Raw genomic sequence first — 24,307 nt, 5'->3', positions numbered from 1 at the left:
TAACATTTGATTTTTTAAAACCTCAACCCAATAATGTAATCGCCTGAAAATGTTTATTTACTTAAGGGACTCTTTACTGAAAACTCCAGGCTCTGGACTGCTAATGTCATACCTTTACGTAATTGTGTAATTAGAAACCAAACGACAACTGTTTATTTAGGCTCCATTTTTCACGCGTGCCTTCAGTTCGCCCCGTTCCAAGGGCAGTGCGTCGGGCTCATTTCTGCTGCGCCGTGCTCTGGAGCACATGGCCCCGTGCAATGTCACCCTCTCTCCAGCACGGCGACCTTGCGAACGCCCGCGCTTCATTTCTCCCCGGCCTGTACTCAAGGCCGATGAATAATTGCTCATGCAAGATCTCATTAAAATCACTGAGAATTTGCACAAATGAAGCACCCCAGGATCTGGCAGAATAATCCTGCTCTCTCATACAGAGTCAACTTCGGAGCCGCATCCTCGGCCGACATGCGTCGCCACCGATACGCGCCGCTGGCTCGCCGTGACCAACCCCTGCTACAGCCCACGTCCCTGCAGCCCTCCCGTCTCTCGCTTCGTGCGGCGGGATTTCCCCCGGCAGGATTGGTAACGGCGTGGCCTCGTAAATAACGTTCCCCAGTGGGATGCTCTGTCGGTGCCTGGCTATTAACGGTTGAGCATTTTTTTTTTTTTTTCACAATGTTCTACTGCCTTATTTATGATTACTGGGACTCGCTGTCTTTCTAAGGAGTAGCCGAGTGGTTATCACTGGCTGGACTGGTGGGGTTTTTAATATGTTTATTTTAATTGAAGCGGTTGTTGCTGTTAAAGGTCTCTACGTGTCCCTAAAGCCAGCCGGGCACATCTGTTTTTCACTCTCTGGCCGTGGGTGAAGTTTATTCCTGCAAAGGTGACTCTCTCCTCCTGTGTGTCTGCAGCGTCCCAGGTGTCCCCCGCTTTGACATGCAGAATATTCCCAGACAGCGCCGGCTTCGGGGCAGCCCAGGAGCGATAAAGCTTCAGCCTCTGCTACAGTCTCAGCTTTGCTTCTCACTACATAAAGGTCTCTGTATCTGGCATTTGATGGCCTCAGCCTCGTAAGTAGCCATAAAAATGTAAGGGCAACTACACCTTAAGGTATTGTTTCCCCATCATCGCTCCCTGATACACACGAGCGCGTTGCCGCGTGTTACCAGCCGCTCCTGGCTGGGGAGAAACGACGAGAATCAGTTACGAGCAGCATCACAGGAGGGAGATTTAAAGGCCACCTCCTCTTTGCTCTTCATTAGAAGCCTCTTTGGTAAGCAACCCCGCTTGCACCACTCGGCGTAGCCGAGCTGAAGTTCCAGCAGTCGGGAAGCCTCCGGAGACGTGTGACGGTGCTGCCCGGGCGCCGCTCCGACGCCAGGCGGGGAAGGGAGGCGGGTCCCCAGGTACGGACAAAAGACGCCAGGTCCCCGAGGAGCCGTTGGGAGAGCCTTAAAGCTGGTGGGTATGTTTGATGTCAGCTTTCATCGTTTCATGGATCCCACTGAACCTACATCCATCAGTTAGAGGCTTTCAAAGTGCAGGGGAATAAAGCTCCTCATCTATAACGGCCCCAAAAATGCCTTTTTGCAGCTTTATTGCCTGCCACACGTGGGGAAAGGAGCAGATGCAGTCTAAGAACCAGAAACCACTTCAATAATTCTATTAGTAACCAACAAAAGGAAGGGCGAGGGGAGCTTTGTTTTCTCCAAGGGAGAGAGAGCAACCCGGGGCTGCTGGAGCTCTCCGGAGGAGCGCTGGCATGGATCTCAAGCTGGCTTGGATCTCGACGCCACTGCTGGGAGCCTTGCGCGCTGCCGATGGGAGCCTGGTGAGTAGGAAGAGGTTTGTACCCACCAGGAAAACCGGCCCCACGCGTCTCTCTGGCGGAAATCTCCGGAGCTTGCGCATTGACCCCAGGAGGGATGCGTTAAACCTGCAGGTACGATGCCGCAACTGGCATGGCGCGAACTCCACTGCCGGCCTTCACAAGCACAGGAAAATCTGCCCGGGCAGCGGGCGTAGGCTGGAGGCAGCACGGCAGGTCTCTGCCGGACCTGCCTGCTCTGTCAGAACAAGCTGGCATCAAAGCCAGCCCCAGAGCTCGGCCTCGTCCCGCTGGCTCATGCGCTTCGTTGCTCCCGGCGGCACGAGGCTACAGATGGGTCCCTTTCCATCCCTCCGACCCGATGGGGCTGCGTCTCGCTGCAATTCCCCAACCCCATGAAAAGAGTCAGGTAGCGCAAGCCTCGGAAGCCGGGCTCGGTGCGCAGGCTGCCGGGGGTGCGGACCCCGCGCTGGCCCCCCCCGGGGTGCCAGCCCCTGGCTCCGGCAGCGGCCGCGCCAGCAGATGGGCTCCCGGCGTCCAGATGTTGTCACCGGGAAGCCCTGTCAGGGGTTGCTGGCCGGGGTCTCGTTCTCGCCTGTCAGACTTGACATCTTCAGCGTATAATTAAATGCCAGGACGCGAGCGGCAGAGCAGGTGCATGCTAATGAGGAGATCAATTTTAATTATGATTTTAATTAAACACCCAATCCAGTAGGAAATATGACAAGCAGGCTAGAAACGCAAAATTTATAATGGGGAAGAAGAACGGCGTGAGAGAGGGAAGAAGGAAGCGAGGCGCGTGCACGAGCAGAGCGATGGGGAAACGGCTTCGTGAGGGCCAAGCAGCTAACGGGCAGGGGCGAGGGGCGTCCTGCTCGGGCCCCAGCAGCGCGCGGGCTTTCTGCTGGGGCAGGCGCCGCGTCCCCAGAAGCCTTGCTGGCAGCGGGAGGTCGTAGCTCGTTCCCCAGTCAATGGGGCGTGGGTGAAACCGCTCCGGGCCTTCACTTGCCTCTGCAAGGCGTCGCAGCTGCCCTCCCCTGCTCCCCGCAAGCCACCTACACGCCGATTTATTACTGGGGGGGGCGTAAGTACAAAACACAGTTAGGTGGAAGGAAGGACGCTTTGGTGGTTACGAGACAGGGCTGAAACGGGGGCGTCTCGGTCGGGTCCCTAGCTCCAAGAGCCGGCCCCCGCGTCGCCGTGCCCACGCAGTGCCGAAGGAGGGCTGGGGCCCCTCTCGGCTCCGCCGCCTCGCTGGCCCAGCTGCGTGGGCTGCACGCTCTTCAGGCTGGCTGATGGCTGGCGGCGAATCACTCCTCTCAGCGGGATGCTCTCAGCACAATCAGAAGACAAAAAAAGAAGCTGAAAATTTCAAGAGTTTCCATAATTTGATGAGGAAAGCTCAAAACCCCCCCACATTTAACATTCTGTTGTTGTTTTTGCCAGCGCCTGGGTTTTGTAGGGCCTATACAAACCCCGTGGTTGGGCGGCTTGGCGGCAGCGCTGCGAGGAGAGAGCTCGGGCATTGCCTTCGCTGCTGCCCGGCCCCGGCGGCGGCCGGATGCCTCGCGCTGGAAGCCGAAGGCAATGCGACCGCTCCGCTTCTTAAAAACAGATGTGTCAATTTAGACTCGGTGGCAAAACACAGGAGGAGGGGGAAATCAGCTCGATGGGAGCCAGCTGAGAAAGGAGCAAAACAGGGCGAGGAGAGGCTATCTGCCAGGGACTCGCATGCTCTTGTAAACCACAGGGTGTGCAACTGCAGCGTAGGAATCGGCTATAAAAGGAATTACCACTAAATGGAGATCTCTGGCAAGAGGCTTTAGAGAGGCCTGTGTTACGGGGGGCGGGCTGTGGTTTTGGATCACAGATCAGAGGGAACCTTTGGGATCTCTCAGTGTACAGCCCGGTACATTTGGCTGCTGTGGATTAACTCCTGTGTGAACTCAGCCGTGCTTCAAAAGAGCAAATCCCTCCCTGAATTACAGTCTCCCCAGAACAGGAAACCCTCCATCTCTCCTGCCGTGGCTACATTCCACCTCGTTACTCATCCAAATCTGCCTCCTGAACTTGTTACCTTCGCGGCATTATGGGAAGCCTTTAACGGAGAGATCGGTGAACCACTGAAATCAGATTTTTCTCTTCCCGGCACAGGTGGATCCAGGGCAGCTCGTGCCACAGCGGCCGCTTGAGCTCCCGAGCGGCGGGGGCAGCCCGAGGCAGCCCGTCCCCTCCCTGCACGACGGAGGGACGAGGAGCGGGGATGCTCTGCTGGTCCGAGGCCCCGGGAGAGCAACGGGAGCGGTGAGTGCAGGCTGCCTCGCCAGAGCCGAGTGCTCACGAGCATGTATTTAACACCAGTCCAGACGCTGTGAGTGGGGTTTTTCAGCTCGTCAGTTATCTGAAGTCGGCCCTGGGGCCCCTCCCTCCTGCTAGTCTCCCCCCGCCTCTGCAGAGATAACGATTTGGCTGTTTTTCACTATTGCATATCATAAACTGACTTCAGCAACCCTTTTCCCTAACTAATGAGGCCATTAGCGACAGGGCGTGGGCGGACAGGCAGCTAACCCGAGATCAATCAAACGAGGGGATCTGTCTGCGCGGAGAGACGGAGAGGAGGCGCGGGCGCCCGCAGAAACGCGGCGCGTCCCGCACCGACCGCCTCCGTAACCCACTCGTAGCGGGGGGCCAGCCCCCGGAGCAGCACCCCCGTCCCCCGGAGGGATGCTGCAGGCAGCAGGGCAGAGCCCTGGAGCGACGGCAGCGTGACCCGGCGTGAGCAGAAGCCGTGGGTAAATAGGGAATTGGAGGCAGGCATCTGGGGATGTGCCGCTTGCCAGTGCGGTTCCGCCATCGGTCGCACCCTCCCGTGCGGTTTGGCTCCCAGCCTCCACGCTTTGATTTAGGGCGAGTTGTTGGGGGCTGTGGTTGCGACAAGCCCAGCTCCCCGCTTTCCCCAAAAGAAGGAGGCTCAAAGGAGAAAGGCCGGTGTCCTTCCCGCAGCCCCTCCGCTCCCCCACCGGGCCAGGCTTTTATTTGCTGGCTTGAAGTTTGCTCTGTGGATTTGTCCCTCCCGTTTAATTAGCTGCTTCGAGAGCTCAGGCAGAAACCGAAGAGCCCTGGCCTGTGTTTTTTATATAGCATGAGATGCTCCCTGCGTTCTTACCCTTCACCCTTTGGAAACGTCAGAGCAGTGGGGAACCTGCACCGCTTTGTTGCCTCCGCTGTTTTAATAACTTTACGGCTTGCCATCCTCCGGTGGCCTCTTCTGCCCACCTCCCTCTCGGAAGAGGAGAGCGCACAGGGAGATAACAGCCCATCTGATGTAGAGGAGGCAGCGAACAACAGCACCGCATATATCTTTAACCCTGGGCATCGGCAGGGTCATTTCATTTAGGCAGTGCGGTATTTTCTGCTGCCTGAGCAGCAGAGTCCCGCGCGCCTTCACACGGCGGCCCAGTAAATCATTCTGGCCAGATAAAACTGCAAAGGATGGTTAGTTACTTATCTGGGGCTCAATTTAAAAGCCGGCGGTTGGGGCGGGGGGGCTGGCGAGCGCAGGGGCACCTCGGCTCACCTCCGGGAGCGGGTAGTTGTTAGAGCTGAGCCACCTCGGGCTGCAGGAAGCAATTTGTCTCCCAGAGGCTGACAGGGGCTCCTTTCTTCTCCACTTATTCCTTGCTCAGAAATAAAAGGGGCATCCGCTCACATGAAAAGCAGGGAAGGCTCCAGGTTTCCCTTGTAAGGTCTCTCCCAAGCTGGCACGGATGGGCAATTTGTACAAATGACACTTCCCCGGGAGGGAAGAAAGGAGAAGAAGAGGAAGAAAGAGCCACCCCGGCTTCCAATTTGTGCCTCATCAGTCTGCCCCAGATCCTCTTCTCCCCCACTTTCAACCTCATTTGCGATGCTCTGGCTCCGGTCCCCGTCTCTCCCATGGCCAGCCAGCCCTTCTTGCCTGGCAAGCGCCGTAATCGCTGGGGACGATGGTTTATTCTGCACGGCGCTGAGGCTGTGCTCCTGCCGCTCGTCCCGCGAGCAGCCGCTCCCCGGCCAGCCCCAGCGTCAGCACTTGGCCGGACAGGGACGCGCAGGCCGATGCATCCAAATTACCTCTTGAAGTGCATTAGTTAAACCTTCGCGGCCTCCTTGGTGGGTGTTTTTATTCAGTATTAGAGTGGTTCTAATTCGATTTATCTTAATTCACTTACAATTTGCTTATAATTAAACTACAGTGAACCAAGGGATCTGATTTACCCAGCGCGCTGAAATCTGATGAGGATTGTGAATCAGCCATCTCAGTTCACTGCACAGTGTATTAATATAAATTGAAATCAATGGTGTTTTACATTAATGCTTTCTTGAATGTCCATATATGTGCACGTCTGGGAGAGAGCACAGAAGGCCTTTGTCTTTGGGGAGAAACACCTTCTCCTGGACTTTGCGCCCATCCACGGCACCCAGGACCAGCTCCTGGCCTTGCCGTCCTTTCTCCCCATTCCCCCGCATCTTCCCAGCCAACACGCAATCCCAAATTATCCTAAATTGCGGCAAGAGCTCCCAGTCGTCTCTCACGCTGCTGGTGAAGGGTCAGGATGGTGAAACTTGAACCCAACCGGGAAGGTATCGCACGTGGAGGCTTTCCAGGGAGACTTGCGGGTGAAGGAGCTTCCCCTTCCTACCCCACGACTTTGTTCTGAGCCAGGCACTGGGAAACAACCTCTAAATCCAGAGTTACCGAGTTACAGGTGTGATTTGCATTTAGATGCCCTCTCGCACTCAACATGCCAAAGCCAAGCACCCCCTTCCAGCGAGCGCAATTGGTCTAATAAGTGGCAGCAATTGCCAGGCAGGGAGGGAGCAAGGAAAGACCCCTTTCTGAAACGGAGTAGTATCTTTTCCCTGCAAATGACCCGGGATCCCTTCATTTGCAGGCTGGGGAGGTGAGTGCAGCATCCCATCCCCACCCCAGCTCACCCTGCCTCGTGCTCCTGCCAGCCCACCCGGGATGCAAACATCGGCTTTGATTTGTAAAGCGACCCGTGTAATTGGACAAAAAGGGGATTTATTCCCCCAAAGTCTCTCCTAATGGCCCTAGCACCTGGCAAAGGGCGGTCGTTATCACGAGATAATGGACCATGTCAACATTAAGCACTTCAAGGCACCTAATTATCTCCTCATCAGGGCTGTTTTGTCAGAGGTTATTGCCCTGAGGAATCAATTAGATTATAGATACATCATTAATATTTTATAGAGAAATCATTCCCATGAAAGTGGTCAATACCCTCGCAAGCTCCCTTTCCACCCACCCCCAGGGAAAGCCTGTGGGCTCCCCCTCGCCGCCCGGCGCCCACCCCGCCGCCGCAGAGGTGCCCCCTCCAAAGGATGCTCATCCTGACACCCAAGCACGGCGAGGCCCTCGTCCCGCTCCCGAGCACGCACTCCCCGCCTGCCCGCGGAGGCAATGAGCAGCACGGCTGAGGCCGATGCGTCTCCCCGGCATCAACGCGCTCCGTCCCAGCACCACGCTCCTGCGGGTCCCTGGCCCGAGCCCCAGGAAGGACGCGAGCGTTGGAGCCACCCTCGCCAGCCCAAACCCTCTCGGCTCCCTGTACGTGTGTTCCAAAGGTATCTTCGTGCTCCGAGTTGTATTTAACTCGAGCCATAACAGTTTGGCACTTAGAAGCTTGGCTGTTTTATTAATTAAGGCATTCGGATACTTGCAAGTAGAGCTCCTTGGAAAATGGAACTGCAGAAAATTGCAGAGAAAGAGATCTATTTTAATTACTATTTATTTTCCAGAAAAAAAGTGTTCCCTGCCACCTGGCCATTACCCCCTTCATCCAGGACATCAGATCTCGCGGGCTGGACGTCGGTGGAGGCGAAGACCGCCGCTCATTGCCTGTGGGCAGATCACCTGCCCTAACGGCGCTGTGGCTTGGTAAAGGCTTCTGAAGTGCTACCTCAGTGGACACGTAACAATAATTATAATGACTGGCCAGGGTGCCAAACGCCATTAACATCCACGGAGTTCAGCTCCTGAGCAACAGCCATTAAAATTAATGCCTTTGGGAGGCTTTTTCCCAACATTTCTTCGGTGGGATCATGCTGTTGCCGTTCTCCCTGGTGGATTTTTGTGCTGGTGAAAACACAATGAAAAGAGTGAACTTAATAGAGGAAAAACATACACAAAAAGCTAGTAATGCTACAAAACCTTGTGCTACTCCTGCATCTTCTGAGATTTCCGTGTGTAAATAAAGAATCCGGCTTTGCTCCCTCTGACAGACTTGCTGGAAGCGCTCCCGATAAAGCTCCTTAGGAAACACTGCTGTTGTCTAAGGACGCGAGTTCTTCGAGCCGCACTCATGGGTCCTTGGGACGTCACAGGCAGAGCCTTTCGTGGGGCTTGGAGGTGCAAGAAATCCTCCTACTCCACCCCATGTCTCCCCTCCTGGCAGCCTATGCACAAGGCAAGTGTTTCACGTTAATGCAGATTGACATATGGTAGGGTTTTTTTAAAAAAAAGTAGTTCTGCTCGTTCCCCAGGCAGTTTTGATGTGAATATTAATATTAACGTAATTTCATGATGATTAGAGAACACAATTAGGGGCTATTAATAATGACACAAATAATGACATTTAAGGCCTCATTTTCATGTGAGTAATACTCTGTCTGGTGGTATTTAAACAGCTCTGTCTAGCACAATTACTGCGGTGCCAAGGTGCAAGCGCATAATCGCAGTATCAATCACGCGGCTCCTTGCTGGCGCCTGCCCCCCTGCAGAAGGGACGGGCGGTTCGGGGTCTCCTGTCACCTGCAAGGGAGCTGGAAGGGAAGGGGGCTGCGGCGAGCGGGGATGCCGGTGCGATGAGTCTGGAGAAGCTCTGAGGGTGCCACGAAGTCGGCGAGCCGGTGCGGCTGGCCGCTGCCTGACGGCGGAGCGGGGATCGCCATCTCGGCACGCCAGTAAGGGTTATCGTCAACCTCTGCCCCCGAGAGCGCAGCCAAAACACGAGCCACCCGGCAGCTGGTGGCAGGTCGCAACCGGAGTAGCGGTGGGAAATTGTGGGGCAGTGCGGAGGGTTGGTGGAGCCACGGGGATGCTCAGGGGAGGGGCTGGGCGGCTGTTCTCCTGCTCGAGGAGCTGACTCCTCTTTGCAAGGCACCAGCCAGCCCCTCACCTCCCCGCGCCTTGGTTTCCTCAGCCGTGGGGATGCAGGAGGGAAAAGCTGCCGTAATGTTAGCAGAGCACTGTCCCAGTGACTGGCTGGTCTTCTCCAGGCTCTCCAGAGGCCGTCTCCCACGCCCCACGGTAAAAGCAGCCTAATGGGGTTGTTCCAGCTTAACTCCCCTGAATTTGGGCATTGAAAACGCCCCATTTCTTTTACAATACGTGCACTGCCAAGCTCAGCCCTTGAAAGCGGCCGTGCTGTGCTAATGTGACTTAATGGAAACCTCTGAATCAATTTTTTGCTCCCCGATGAAAATCCCCCTGGTTTATGCAGCAAAAGCTGTAATACTGAAAATGGCTTCAGATTTTCATGAAAAAAGAAGGGGAAAGTGAAGACAAACGCGTTGTAGTTCCGCAAAAAGGGGGTCAATTGAACCTTTGCCGGGTAAGTGTCGGTCCGTTGGCGTTGCCCGCAGGGCAGTGCAGGGCTGCCGGCTGTCCTCAGGCCTCTGCGGGGACGCGGCCTGGCCCTCGGCAGCGGGGTGGGGATCTCTAACTGGGGATCCCAGTTACAAACCACCATTTTTCTGAGCCCCCAAAAACGCAGCGAGCCGCCTCGTGCCACGGCAAGGCGGATGGCAAGGCAGGGGTGGGGTCTGCTCTCCCAGCCCAGGACATGTGCAGCACCCAGCCTGCAAACCATGACCCCAGCCACCCTGGGGATCCCCCCACGGCACACAGAGCATCCCTCCTAGATGCTGTGATTCATTTCACGCAGAGGAGGTGGGCGACCGCCCATCCCAAGCCCTCCTTGCTCAAACCGCCCGCCAAGGTGCTCTGGAGGCCTCGCAGGAACAGCCAGAAGAAAGCCTCGGGATCCTGAGGATCCTTCCAGTGAGCAAAGAGTCCCGCACCACTGATGAGCTAAGGCTGTGTTTTACCTGGCTCCTGCCTTTTCCGTCCTCGCTACCGGTATGCGTGAGCGGGAATCCCCCAGGCGGCAGCGGATGCAGAAAGGCGCTCCATTTGTTAGCCATCGTGTACACCTATAATTCACACATGCAACACACCGCAATAAACAAAGCATTTTCATTAAATTCTCAAGACAAACAGCTTCGGGCCGTTCTGCATTTCAATGCACATGCAAACACCTCGGTAAAATTCTGCTCATTCAGACTCCGCCTTTCATTTCCCCGCGAGCATTTTCATACCGCCGGGCGCTCCGTGTTGCACGCACAGTCTGGCGCCAGCAGGGGTTGGCACGCGGGAGCTCCCGCATGCCCCTGGGAAGGAGGGGCTCTTACCTGCCGGCGGCCTCACTTGCAGGCAGAAACGGGTAGGCTTACAACGGCCCCCAAGAACGGGAAGGGCGTTGCAGGCAGGGCTTTCGGAGCTCTTGCAGTTTGCAAGCATTTCCAGAGACTAAATACCATGGCTTTGTCTGCTCCAAAGGTTCTCGACGGAGCTGGGGTGGGGTTCGGGGCGCCTGACACTTCCCAAGAGAGCCGCCCGGAGCTGGCGCTGGCAAAGCAGGCAGAAGAGCATCCCGGAGGAAGGCGGCCCCGACAGTTCCCGAGCCCACCTCTGCAAACCCTGCCGCCCCCTGAGCAAATCCCCCCAGGGCCGCCTGCTCCCCCCAGCAACGCGGGGCTGCTGCCGCCGGGGGGGGCAAGGCCCCGCCACGGTCAGAGAAAGCCACCAAACGAGTTATTAGACCTTGATCGAACAATGCAGAAGGCTACAGAGGTAATACTAAACTTTAACGAGCCGGCCTTGTTGGCTGCCCGGAAGAACCGTGTTACAGTAAAAGCGTGGCTCCTGAAAGATGCCTGAATTCCAGATATTACCCACCAACCCTCCTCACTCTTTGGTCCCCAGAAGAAGCGACGTGTGATCATTATGGCTGGTTAAACAAGGGTTTGGGTTTCTCTTCTCCTGCGGGCCAGATAGCAATTCCTCCCCCCCCCCCCCCCCCCCCCCCCCCCAATTTATTTATTCCAGAATTTTGTCTCATTCTTCAGAGCGCAGAAGCAGAAAGGCCTCGCGGTCGGTCCAGCACAAAGGCAGAGCCTTTGAACAGCACCGGGATCGTTACATTGATTAAGCAGCTCTCTGCCTGCGATCCGCAGTGGTCTTTGCTCCGGGTGCCCCTTACTCCTGCGAAGGGGCTCAGCCCCGGCTTCCCCCTGCGCTCGGCTCCCCCCTCCCTCATGCCCAGAAACCCTTAACGCCGTCCTAGCACTAAACCTACCTTTATCGAGCAGGTCCACACGGGTTCTCCTGAAAGCACGCCGGCAGCTCCCACAGCTACGCCGCCTTCCGCTCCCTACCTCGCAGCGTGCGGGATGCGCAGACGCCAGCCCGCCTTAGCCCACCGTTGGTGGAGAAAGGGAAAAAACAGCGATGCGGGCTGTGGCACGCACCATGGCCAAACCCCTGGCTGGGCCTGGAGGCTACTGGGGAGGCGCTCCCTCGCCGGGGCATTTTGTCCCCCCTCCCCGGTGCATCTGCCTCCGTGCTGCCCGAAAGAGGGCTGGGGATCCCGCAGGCTGGCTGCCGAGCCCAGCGCCCTCCCGCCGCAAGAAGCGGCACGCAGGTTCTGGACGGGCAGAAAGGAATAACCAAAGTAAGGCTGGTGTTTTCAGCTGAGAAGATGCTCCACCTCCCAGTTTAGGATGCGGGCAGCATAGCATCCAGAACTGCACAGCTGCACGGAGCAATTCAAAAATTGTCTTGTTGGACTACAATGTGCCAATTTTTCAAATTTACAGCCATTTTCAGTATTACAGCTTGTGGCACCGAAGCCAGGAGGCTTTTCTTCAGGGAGCGAGAATTGATGCAGAGGTTACCATTACTGCACGCTGCCGCAGCACGGCCTCTCCCCCAGCTGCTCTTGGGTGGGAGGTTGTTAATAAAGGGGAAGAGCAGGCTTTAGCCACCAGATTTCGTCGGACCTCGGGGCGGAGGGGCGATACCCGGCTACTGCGGGAAACAGGGGTGTGACAGGCCAGCTCAGAGCGCCCCGTCTGGACCGGGGTGGGGGGGCTGGCAGTGGTTCCTGCAGCCGTTTTAATATGCCTGGTTGAACTCCAGGCTTGTGAAAGTAAATTAGCCCTTGGGCTGGAGCCAGGGCCGTGGTACTCGTGTGCTCTGCTTGCAGCCTTCAGAAACACGGTTAATTGAGGGACTGATTGCAGCGACCCTGTGGGGCACTAGGCATGGGGGGTGGCAGTGAGGTGGGGTCCTGGGACGTGCTAGTTGCTCCAAGGGGGTTCGGCTGGGGTGGGGGGGAGCTGGGTACAGCTACGCATGCAGCAGCTCCCCTTGAGCCTCAGGCATGGGTTTACTTGTACGATAGGAAAATGCTGTTCACTCCTGAGGCAGGCTTTCCCAAAAATCCCCTAGGAAAGAATTTCCGGGCAGTACCTGGCCCAGCGCTGAGCTGCTGTCATTACCAGCAACACCCACCATAGCTAATAACCGTGTCTGGCAGAAAGAAACATGGTGGCAGTGCCGGGTGTGAAACCTTCTGCTGGGGTGGGTTTTTTTTCCCATTCCCCTCCCCAGTCCGTCCCATCCCCCACTCCACGAGTCTGCTGCAGCATCACTTTGCCTTTATTATTAATTTTTTAGCAAGAATTTATTTTTATTTGCACACTTCATTATTATTCCTCAAAAAAAATGAGCTCTGCTCCTGCCAGGCAGTGGCTTTCTGCTGTGCTGGGGTAGGGGGGTGTTGCAGGGGCTCTGCTGGGAGCAGGTGGGGCAGACTGGGCAGGGGGAGCAAACCACCTGGGCAGGGTGGGCTGATGGCAATGGCTGGCAGCTGCGGGGCTGCCACAGGGGCTATATAAGGGGGTGGTGGTGGGAGTAGTGCCCTCTTTCCAAGCCCAGGTGCCAGGATGGCTGCATGGAGCCACGGTGAGTGCGGGGCCAGGCGGCAGTAGCGTCTGCCCAGGCTGGGGGGGGAAGCTGGTACCACTAAGTGCTGACAGGACGTCGCTGTCAACACAGCGTTCCGCCTTGATGAACCGTCATCTATGAAGATATTTAATGAATTAGTTAATTAATGAGTGGAGTTTGATTGATGGATCATATGGAGTTCTCAGCAGGGTGAGCCTGACCCTGGGATATTGCTGCTGTTGCTTAAATGCATCCCCTTGCTGGTCCGAAGCACTCTGTGTTCTGGCAATTTGCATGCATTAAATGTAGCTCCTTAATAGGCTGTAATGTTAGCGAAAAGCCAAAAGCATAGCAGCTGTAACTTAAAAGACAGCCCTATTACAGCAAGCCTTATAATTAGGGTAAGAGGGAGACTTGCGCTGCCATATGTTAAACTCTTCTGAGGTTAATAGCTCCGTAAGATTTTGCAATTTAAAAAAATTAGTCTTGAGGAACGATGACAAGGCTCGTCAATGAGGCTGTTCAAGCGGGGGGCCGGGGATGCTTTGCCCTGCCGCAGCCTCGCCGTGCGACTTGCCAAGCTCAGGAGACGGAGATGCTCGCAGGCATCCTGTGCCCTGGGTCACCGCTGTCCTGCTCTCCTCTTCCCCAGCTGCCTCCTAGAAATCTTTATTGCTGTCCTCCGCTCCCCTCGCCTGCCCTCCGTGCTGCCCCGGCTGCATCCCGGAGGTGCTCGTGGCTCGGCTGTACCGGCAGCGGATAACATGTGTGGGCAGCCCTCCTCTATCTGCTCTGCTCTTTTGAAGCCAGCCTGTTTAAATTACAAGCTGATGCCTCTAAGTCCCTAGCCCGGTGCTCGGCTGATGGGCTGGGGCAGGGAAAAATAACCCTTGTGCGGTACCTGTTCGTTAAAGCCCTTTTCCCCGTGTAATCGCTGTGAAGGGTCCTCTGCCTCGTGTGACTCGGAGCCCTTGACGCACAAGGGCTCTGTGAGGACCGGTGAGTGCTTAGGGCAGCTCAATGCTCCTGGCGGTGGCGGTTTGGAGCCCGAGCAGGGGCCCGGTGGTCTGTGCCCTCTGCCTCGCCCTAGCAGGGCGGCTGCTCCCCTGAGCCTTGTCTCGGCCGGGGGCTCAGACCCAGCGCTTGGGTTTTCCCTTTGTAGCTGCTACTGCTGCTTCTCTTCCTTCCCCCTGTCATGTGGGCAAATTACTCTCCCTTCCTACCCGCAATTTCCTCATCCATAAAACTGAGACTAAAACCGTACTTGTGAAGGGTGTCACAGGGCCTCCTGAATCTACAAGGGCTTTGAAGTCCTCTTGTTAAAAGTACCGTGGAAGTGCAAGTCATTTATTATTACCGTTACGTGAGATGGGCGGCTGCCGGGCAGCAGCTGGGCTCCTACAGAGGCCCCTGTTACGCCTGCGATGGGCTGGATGCCGGGACCCTCTTGGGACCCTCGGTGTTTGTGTACTTCATGCCGCAGCCCATCGTGGCCGCCCAGGTAGGGAATTCTTTGGGCGCTGGCTTGTTTTCTCCTGTTGCCCAACGATGGGTAAATAGTCTTTATAAGTAGTCGGGAGGTAAAAGATAGGATCAGTCGGTCTGGGGAAGGTTATGCGTGCAACTAGTCTCAGGGACACGGCGAGGCTGTCCTGCGCTGCTGCCCGCGGCTCTGCTCAGCCGTGTGCGGGTGCAACGGGCGCGAGGTGGGGGCGGACGCTGCTGCTGGGATCGACTCAGCCAGGCTTGCTAAATGTTGGTGTTCGCAGCTACAACAGTGGAAGGTTTTAAGGTCATCCTGAATTCATTTTAATTGTTTCCTTCCCGCCCCGCCCCCCCTCCAAGTTATTAAAGTGTTTAATTGCTTTCTTATTTAAATGCATCCAGATTTCTTGATATGCTAGTCCTTTTGGCACACTTGTTCTCTTTGGAGAAGCGGGAGGAATTGAAAGAGAGAGTTATCTTGAAACTCCAGGTTACTGGGGGCAGACACAAGACTGTTAAATCCTTTCCATCAGAGTTGGAGCATCGTGAAGTTCGGGACTGTTTTGATACTGAACTGGGTTTCAGCCTTGCAAGTTCATGCTTTGTTCTTCCACCTGTTGGAGAAAGAGGTCTCGGCTCGAGCTGCTTCAGTTACTGTTGCTCCTGGGCTGGCTCTCGTGTGTCTTCTGAGGAGTCCGGGTGCAACAGCTGTGGATTTGTGCTCGGGAGATGTAGTTTCAGGGATGCAGACCCCAAAGCGTCCCACGTGTCGGGCAGGGGTTGCTTCAATTTTGTACGGTACTGGGCATGACAGAGCCCCGGTCTGTTGTGTTGTGGCACCTGTGAACCCTCGAGTAGCAGCTCCCAGGCCTAGGACTTGGCAGCCTACCCCTCTGGAACAGGCTGCAAGCTGCCTTTTTCCTTTTCCCATCGCATGCTCCAATGTCAAAGGCAAAATCACCATCTTCAGATCAATAGCAAAGCCACTAAAGAGCATCATCAATTTCTGCGTGTGATGCTGCTGTGTTCATCACTGCATTGGCAACTGTTTTATAACAAGTTCATTTCTTCCTGTAGAGGGAAATACTTCACTGTCCTGTCCTCTCCTCTGCAGGCTGACCACGAGAGGGTTGATCCCTTAGAAGGGAAAAGAGGGTTAGAGAGGTTTTTGGAGCAGAGTAGCTCCATGGCTGCAGATTTGCGATGCAAAGGAGGAGCTGCCAGCCTGCAGCTTGCTCACGCCTCAAAACAGAGCTGCGCTCGGGGCACGAGCAGTGCCAAAGCACGCGTAACTTGCTCAGACTCCTTTTGCTCAAGGGGACTTAGGCATTTGCAAGCATATTGTAAAGCACGACCCCTGCACAGGAGCATGAAAAGCCCCTCGCTGCCCTCTTTCACGTCCCTATCGGGGGTCTGCCTAGGCTGCTGTGCTTACAGGGAGCAGGCTGGATGCGCAGGCCCCAGGTGCGGCTGCAGCCTGTGGCTCCCTTTAGTAGCGCTTGGCTACTGCTCCCTGCTCCGTGTTTGTAGTTTGCTGATGCAAAGCGCGTGTTCGGTGCCCAGACGGCAACCGGTGCTCTACGATACGCCCAGGGTATGACTGGTTTTAGTGCCTTGGTGCTGGGGCACCTTTTAGCACTGGTTTGAGAGCTGCGGCTGGTCGCCTGTAACTGCAAGCCTTCTCTGTCTTCCTTTAATCGTGTATATGGAGCGGGCGGGTGAGGCTGTTTTGCTCCTGCGCTCGCTCCCCTTGTCCCCTCTTGCTGGGAACAAAGCTGACCCAGCAGCTCGTTTGGGTTTCCATCTGCTTCCTCCGCATTGGACAAGAATGGTATCTTAGTTGTCTGAGAAGAGACTACTTTTTAATCATTTCTGGTCTGCCTGGGGTTTGGGCCTCGTTGCCAGCTAGCAGGAAAAATCAATAATGTTTAAATTATTCAATTAAAAGCGCTGGCTGCCAGTTCCTCTTCCTGCGACGCAGCCGGCTCCTGCTGGAGGGAACGTCTGCTGCCTGCGTGTCCCTGGGCGCTGCCGGGGGGGCTTGGGGGAGCCGTACCCCCTCCCACGAGGGGACTGGCAGGGGGCCCTGCCGAGAGCCGTCTGCTGAAGCAGCATCTACCCGCGAGCGCTGTCTTGTCCTGCGGGAGGTTTGCTTCGGGCTCCAAGAGGGTTTTGGCAGCTGGGCTCCTGGCAAACTTCTGCAGCAAGATGCCTGTACGCAAGGATGCTTCGGTCATGCCTCATCTTCCTCTGATGAAGAGGTTTTGGAGGGTTTTGAGTGTGATCTGACCCTCCAAAAAGGCTGGTCAAAGACAGCGGGGTCGGGGTACGGGGTACCCGCCCGCCGCTGGTGTGGCACACATCAGCTGCGTCCCCACTGCTGCTGTTCGGGCTCCGCTTTGACAGCTGGTCACGGGGAGGGGATATAGATCTTCACCTGATCCTGCCCTGACGGATGGGAAAACTCGCTTCGGGAGCCTGGGACTTGCGGCCGGCCCAGCGAGGGGCTGACGGGTGTGTGATGAGTGAGGACCGGGAGCGTAACGCGAGGAAACAAAAGGGAAATCCATCTTCTGGCACTGGCTAAATAACGATGGTGGGGTTTGGACAGCAAAGACATATCCTTTGGATAGCGTGACAGAAAACCTTATGGATGCTGTCAAACATGCCCTTAGCTCCTCTGAGCACATCGTCGATCTAGTTTCCTCCGCGAGGCGAGACAAATAACCTCTGCGGCTAGTGCGAGTCCGGCATCCACCGGCCGCCTCCTGCCGCAACGGCAGGCGCTGAAGCAAACGGGGTTTGCAAAGCACCTGTTGGGGATTGGGAATAGGCCAGGAGGGACAAGCCCCGAGCAGCTGCTGAGCTCTCGTTGCAGAGGTGGGTGCTGTCGTCCCAGCTGCCCCATCGCCCTGTGACCTGCCACGGGCCCCTTAATCCCCTCCGCGCTCCTGCCTAAAAATAGGGACTCGGCTGAGCTCTCCGAGAGGGACAGATGTGCAGGGGCCGCGCTGCCAGCGACGGTGGCCCTTCCTTCTGTGAGCAACGGGCAGGGAGGGGCGGCAAGCCGCGCGGCGTTCTTCCCAGCTTTTGACTACTCTTGCTCACGATTTTTCCTTCACCCTCCCAACTGGCAGTGGCCTCGCATCGCTGATGAGGTGTAAATACCGGTCTGGCCTCAAATTTCATCCATATTTCCTCAGATACGCTATTCTGAGCAGCGGTTCAGCTCAGCAAGCAAGCTGGGGGGGTCGTGTGAATAATGCTTTTCACTGTTTTACTCCTCGTTGCGCTGGAAGGTTTCCAAGCCCTTTGCAAATATTAATGAAGGCGGCAGGTGAGGATTAGTGTTCCTGTTTAACAGAGAGACATAAAGCAAAAGCTGTGCAGAAGCGAATCCAAGGCTGTGCAGCGCGTGAGTGCCAGGATTAGGGCTCTGCAGCGCTGCTTCCCGGACCCCTGCCCGGGCAGCAGGGTCCTGCCCCGGGGTTTCGGGAAGCGTGCTGCCCGGCAGCTGTCCCGTAAGCAGCGGTCGGAGCTGCTGCTCCTCCGTGCGCTCGGGCGTCCTGGGGGACAGCAGCGCCCGAGCAATTAGCTCGCAGGCAAGCCGAGCGTCCTAGATATCTCCTGCCTCTCGGCGCGAAGCAGCCGAACTGAGAATCCTAAATACAGAACGGCCTGTCGTGTTGCGCTCCCCGAGGTTTTATTTCACTTTTTAAATTATTTAATTGATGAGCCCTTTCTTTTTATACATCCGCGTTGAGCCGGTTTCCACAGTAACAACCAAACGTGGAACCCAAAGCTCGGAGTCTTACCTGAGTAAATAATGCCAAAACCAATCTTTGAATATTTAATTAAATTCACTGTCATGTCCCTCTTTATTTCCTGTGCATCTTCTGCAAGGAGGTTTCATGGAGACACGGACTTTAAAGCAAGGGGTGGGGGCCACCCGTCAGGGCCGATGCCCTTGGTGGCCTTGGCTCTGCTGTCAGCATCGTTCCGGGGCAGAAGAGCTTCGCGCCTCGTACAGCGGGCGCCAGTGAGCGCATCCCGCCGCAGTGCCTTTGCGCAGCACCACGAGGCTGTTGGCTCGGGCTCGGTCTGCGACTCGCAGTAACCCCTGGCTCCTTCCGCAGTCTTGATTTTCTAGCAACGTCTTAAAGGTTCGTTAGCTTCCCTGGATTTTGGGGGTGGTATTTCCAGCTTCAGGATCGCTATCAATCCTAAACTTGTCCTCTGATGTACCATCACTCCTGGCACAGCGTCATCCGCAAATCTAACAATTTTTTCTGTTCCATCATTTTGGTCATGAGTGAAAATACTGAGGAGCACTAGCCCTCGGACCCAGCAAATACCTCCTCAGGTATGAGAGCAGCTGTTAATAAGTACTCCTTGCCTACAGTAATTTATCCCACGACATACGCATGTGTTTGACCGACGGGGTTTTGCACCTAGACCTTCATTCCAAAAGCCCTTCCTCCCCCATACCCCTCAAAGCAGGGGTCAGCACCGCGAGGCTGCCCGACAGGAGCTCCGTAGCTTGCCGAAGGGGGTGGCTCCCATGGAGGAACTCCTCCGTGGACTGTCGGTCATTTGGGGTCGTCTGACCTAGGTGGGCTTCCCGCTGCTAGTCCTGTGCTGTTAACGTGACTCTCCAGGGAGGTACCTCGAGGTTGTGTGGAACGAGCCGGAGCGTCGCCGTCACAGGCATTAGCTGCAGTGGTTACAGCCAAAGGGAATTCCTCCCCACTGGGGAAAAGGGGGGCGGCCAGACCTGCGCCCTTGCAGAGGGAGGCGTAAGAAATTGCGTGGTGTGTGCTGCCCTTCCCACGCACGGGTCAGTGCGTGCTCTTGCCGATACGATGTCAGGGCAAAGCAGCGCTTTGATTTGGTTGCTTGGAGCTAGATTTTCAAAGGTGCTGGTAGGCATGTAAATACCTCGTAAAAATCTGGCCCCGAAGTCTGCAAAGTGAAGGCAATTAATCCCAGCGTCTGGCCTTGTGGGCGTGACTCACAGCCGGCTGAAAAAGCCTGATTTGTTCTGCCCCTGCCCCAAAACAGAGGGAATCGCGGGGATTTATTTTTAGAGGACCCCAGGCCAGCTTTTCCTGGACAGAACTTTGAGCAGGAGCAAAGGTCTGGGGGTGGGGGCGAATATCAGCCAGCACTCCGCCCTCGTTTCCAAGTCGGGTGACCGGGGAGCGCGTTTCAGGAGTACCGAGTCGGAAAGGCAGGACCGTCCGGCGGCAGGGTTTCAGTGTCTTCTTCAATTTTGCCTGGCGCTGCTGCACAGAGCCAGAGGTTTAGCATTGACAGTGTTGTCAACTCGCAGCAGTTATCTTGGTTAACCTCTAGGCAGATCAATTATCCCTTCTGACAAGGAATATAATATTAATACCCAGTTGTGTTGGTTTACTTACAATAGCTCTTTGGTACTTTTCCATGGTATCACAACACATCTTAATCAGATGGTGAGTGGGCTTAATTAGCCGAAGTATAGGTTTTATTTTTGATTTGTATGACTACTTAATCTAATGGAAACACATTATCTGCTCCGAGGTCTGCAGTTTTCCATTTGTAATTATTGCTGCTCTTAATTGAGAGTGCATCAGGGGTTGTGGCTGCAATATGGGAGTTGAAATATGTCGCCTTTCTTGAGCACGGCTCCTAATATGTTGCTGCGAAAGTGTCTGTGCCCCTGTGTGCTTCAGCAGATGGGCTCCCGGCTTTGAGATGCTGGATACCCGGCCTCTGTCAGGGGAAGGAGGAAATTCTCTGGAGCTGTGCAGTGTTCAGCGTCTGTGGTGCGGGAGCGACGCGTTGTGAAGTTTATCGTGCCATTTCGTGGTGGAGTTCAGAGAATTAAAATGCCTGGATGTAGGAGCTGGAAGCTGTTCAGGTAATGGAAGCAAAACAGCTTATAAATTTCCAAAACGAGGCCTGGCATTTATGACTAAAACCTCACATTTCAGGACATGCAGATGGTTAGGGAGGAACAGCTTGGAGGGATGGGCTAATATAAAATTATTAATCGTAGCGATTTTTGCGCCCTTTCTCAAACAAGGGCTTCGGGCGCCTGTTGCGACAGGCGCAGTTTGATGTGGCCGGTGTGAAGGGTTGGGAGCTCTGGGGGGCACGGTGTTAGCATCACCGTGTTGCTGAGCCACACTAGCTTATTCCATACGCTTTTCGTGGACGGAGCCTGCAAGGTGATGAGTTTAGACTCTCGTATCTTCCTTGGAGACAAGAAACGGGGCTGCATTGGCCGCTGGGGCCAGCTTGCCCGTGCGGCCAGCTCCTACAGAGCAACCGAGGTGCGGTAACACGGTGTGCTGCTTGAGAGACACTGTGTATGTTTTTAGACGCGTTTCACAAGTGCCAGCATCTTCGTGAGGCTTTTGGGTGTTGCCTTTTCCAGCTTCTGCCAGCAGAGGGAATATACATGAATGTGCCAAATGCTCTTTTCTCCTCTATTTGCTTCCATTAAGAGGACCCTGCTTAGCTGGAGAGCAGGCAGCGGGGCGGGCAGATGCTCAGCACCCTGATGTTACCTCCTGGCCCGTGCATCCCGTGCTCCCCGTGCTCGGGACCCTAGCGAGGGCCTTCCCATGCACACAGTGGGGGAGGCAGTTTGTTTTACAACATATTTGCATGGATTCCCTTGTGCCTGACCTGCTTCAGTGGCAGGGAGAAGCTGAAGCCTCTTCCCCAGCCTCTCACAGGGTGACTGATCAGATAATGTTCTCTAAGCAAATGCACAAATAACATGAATTGGGGTTGGCACGGAGCAGTGAGGTGTAAAAAAAGCAATTTGAGGTGTTCGAAGAAAATGCCAGAGCCTCTAAGATGTGATTGCTTGTCGGGAAGCCGTGCCCACAGCGCAGAACTGCTGCTGGCGAGGCACCGGCCCCGGTGAGAGCAGGAGGGTGAGCTTGTGGAGAAGGCCCTAGAGCCGGCTTGGGAAGCAGCGTACGGATTCCCACGGTGAGCCCAAGCTCCTACTTTAGTCTCCTCTGGCAGCTTGTTGCTCAATAGTGTAAACAGCCGCGGGCACCCGTGTGCAGCCCCCACCGTGATGGAGAGCTGCTCCGGGCAGGGAGGTGGCACGGGCAGGGCTCCAGGGAAGCTGTCGGCTGAGCCAGGGCGAGAGCTGGGCTTCCTCCTCCTCCTCCTCAGCAGAGGGTGAATGAAAAGCACAGGCAGAGTTAGGCAGAGCTGGCATCACCCTTTATTTCCCCGTTACAAGCGCTGCCGAGCGCGGATTCTGCTGCGCGTGGCTTTCAGCCTGGGACGCCTGCTCTGGCCGGTTCTGCCTTCGCCCCCGCTCCAGCCGAGCCCCCGCTGCGGCGGGTGCTGCCGTGCCTTCCTTTCTGCGCGAGCCTGTCTGGAGAGAGGCAGACGATATCCGAGATGGCAGCCTTGCATTTCTGCTCCATTTCCCTCCAGCCTCTGCCTCCTCCCTCTCCTCCTGTAACATTCATTAGCCGCAGAGAGAGGCAAGGCTGAAGCACTGAACAGAGGCTGTGTGCAACCTCTGAGTAACCTCGCTTCCAAAGCCCGTGCCTTTGCACCCCCGCCATCGCCCCTCCGTGGAGTAATAAGTCCTCACCTCTGTGCCCCGGCTGCTCCGTGTAATACCAGTGTTCCTTGTTAGCGCTGCAGAATCAACATCTGTCTCCTTTATGGTGTCTGTTTACGTTGGGAAACTTCTAGGGGAAGCTCTTTATTGTTAAAAATAAAAGCAGGGTTATAAGAGACCTGGGAATTCCATATTATTTACAAGTCGTACATCTTTCACATGCAGGAGATGAGCTGCCCGCAGCCGTCGGGCGTTACAGCCGCCTGAAAGGCCATTAACGTAGCGGGCCGTGCTACGAGGGGACCAGCCGGGTGCGGAGCCCCGGGGTGTTTCGCTGGTGTAGGCTCCCTGCTCCTCTGGCTCCGATGCACGCCCAGGAGCTCGGGTGTGTTACCGGGTTAGACTTGCTCTCCAGGTCGCTTCTGCAAAGCCAGCGTTTGCAGCTTGCGAAACCGGTACAGGTCTACGCGAAGGAACTGTTCCTCCCCAGACCTTTTCATGCCTGCTTTGCTACCGAGCTCGTGTCCCAACTCCTGCCTCTCCTCTCCTCCTGCTCTTCCCTGCCTGGCAGAAGAAAGGGCTCCTCAACACGAGGGGACCCGGAGGAGTTTGGAGTTCGACATCTGCTATGGAGAAAGGGGGGGGGAGCGGGATGGCTGGCGGCGTGAGGCTGTGACAAGCGAGGCGAAGGGCGCGGGGAAGGCATGAAGCGTTGCGACCCCCGTGAAGGGTCTCGCTCCAGGAGGGCAGGGGGAGAACCTGTTCCAAACGCTCCTGCTCTTTTCAACTGGTTTGACTGGTTAGTGCAGCTGGATCCGCTGTGACGGTTTGGCAGGTGGGCTTTTGATGTGATGCACCTTGTTCTTTGTGCAAAACCAAAGGTGCCGGTGAGGTTTCAGGTGAGCAGCTGGAAAGCTGCCGTCTTCTCCATCCCCTCCTGAACACTCCTGGTGCTTTCCTCACGTGCCTTCGCTGCTGCTTGAACACAACACCAGGACAGGAGCTAAAATACTCTTGCAGATAAGGATGCAAGGGAGTTATCTGGAAGGCTGCACATGCTGTATGTGAGGGGGAAGGTCACTGAAAAGAGAGAGGTGGTGGAGATGGAGATTAGGTGATTTGGAGATGGCTTGAGGGATTTAGTGGAGAGGCAGAGCTCCCATGGAGCATGAATGGGCAGCAGCACCTCTGATGGATTATGGGGAGCCTTGTTCAGAGGCTTTCCGTGCTGCTGCAGACACCAGCAGGGAAAAGATGGGGAAATCTTGCATTGAGAGGAGGCTGCGGAGCTCCAGCTAGTGACATCCCTTGCTGTTTCCCTCCCACCCCGAAGCACGCCGCCACGCAGGCAGACTCGAAGCAGCTGCCTCGCGGCGTGTCGGCAGGTGAATCCCTGGGGCAGAAGCGTGGCCACGGGGGGCAGGTGAGGGATAAAAGGCCTCCTCCGCCTCTAAGAGCTCACAGGGAGCAACGCATGGGGATGGTCTTCTGCGGCAGGGTCTTTGCAGGGAAACCTCCGCCTGTCCTTCAGAGGCCCGGTCCTCCGTGCCTCGCTGCGTTCGTCTCCAAACAGCTCGCTCGTGCGAGCTTGTTCCTGGCTCCCTGAGGAAAGCGCTGCCTCTAACCTCCTCTTGCTGCGTCTGCGTCTGGGATTTGCTGCTTTGTCTCCTATTTCAAACCCGCTTCTTTCAGTGAAAGCACAGTTATGGTCTTGCCCCGATGGGCAACGTATTGCTTCCGTTGTGCCGGGGCTTTTCTGCGCGCCTTCACCACTACAGAAAACGCGTGGCAGGCCGATACTGCCGTGCCATTGCTGTCAGGGGTGCGAACCCCAGGTGGGCGGCAGAGATCGTACCGCTTCAGCTGGATGTAAGCAGTGAGATCCCTCCATCGCAACCGGGCAAACGATATCAGGCTCTGTCCTCTAATGGTAAGGACAAAGAACAGGGATTTACGTTCCAGACTTAAGCTTTCTCAAATCTCCAAGTATATTCCCCAAACGCTTTTCTTGGCTGTGTTTCCAGAGTGGCTTTTTCTCCCAGTCGCCTTTGTTTTCCACCGGTGTTGCGCTTTGTAATGTCAGTACTTGCTGCAAATTGGCAGCCATGTTTCTCTCTCAAAGTGAGAGCTTCCTCTGGGATGCTCTGCCTTCCCCTCGGCTGGCAGGGGCAGCCTGGGGACCCGATTCGGCCCCTTCCCTGTGCAGCAAGGCTCTCGCCTGCTGCAGGCGTCATTTCGCGCCGCCTCTGACGCGCGGGAGGTGCCTGTATCCTGGAGAGCGTGTTAACATTTAAATCAGTGCAATGGTCTGGGAATAGCATCGAGTTAAAAGGACCTC

At 55.8% G+C, this 24,307-nt stretch overlaps 1 protein-coding gene across 10 annotated transcripts in view; it reads left to right on the top strand.

The window, feature by feature from the left end:
* Positions 1-8,967, top strand: part of LOC142067471 (uncharacterized) — a 161,423-nt gene extending 152,456 nt beyond the window's left edge. For 3 of the 10 annotated variants that reach the window (XR_012664059.1, XR_012664058.1, XR_012664057.1), the window contains exons 3-4: positions 915-4,135; positions 7,634-8,967. Coding sequence is in view for 2 of the 10 variants with exons in the window: in XM_075116100.1 (XP_074972201.1) it covers positions 915-1,039; positions 1,266-1,459 (319 nt within the window). In the remaining 8 variants the exon portion in view is untranslated. Of the gene's footprint in view, positions 1-434; positions 583-914; positions 4,136-7,633 lie in introns of all 10 variants that reach the window. The other 7 variants (XR_012664060.1, XR_012664064.1, XR_012664061.1 and 4 more) reach the window with 5 other exon arrangements.
* Positions 8,968-24,307: the final 15,340 nt, after the last annotated feature.

Source organism: Phalacrocorax aristotelis, chromosome 22, assembly GCF_949628215.1.
Source record: "Phalacrocorax aristotelis chromosome 22, bGulAri2.1, whole genome shotgun sequence".
NCBI classification, from domain to species: Eukaryota; Metazoa; Chordata; class Aves; order Suliformes; family Phalacrocoracidae; genus Phalacrocorax; species Phalacrocorax aristotelis.
This window is presented reverse-complemented; position numbering and strand designations above follow the sequence as displayed.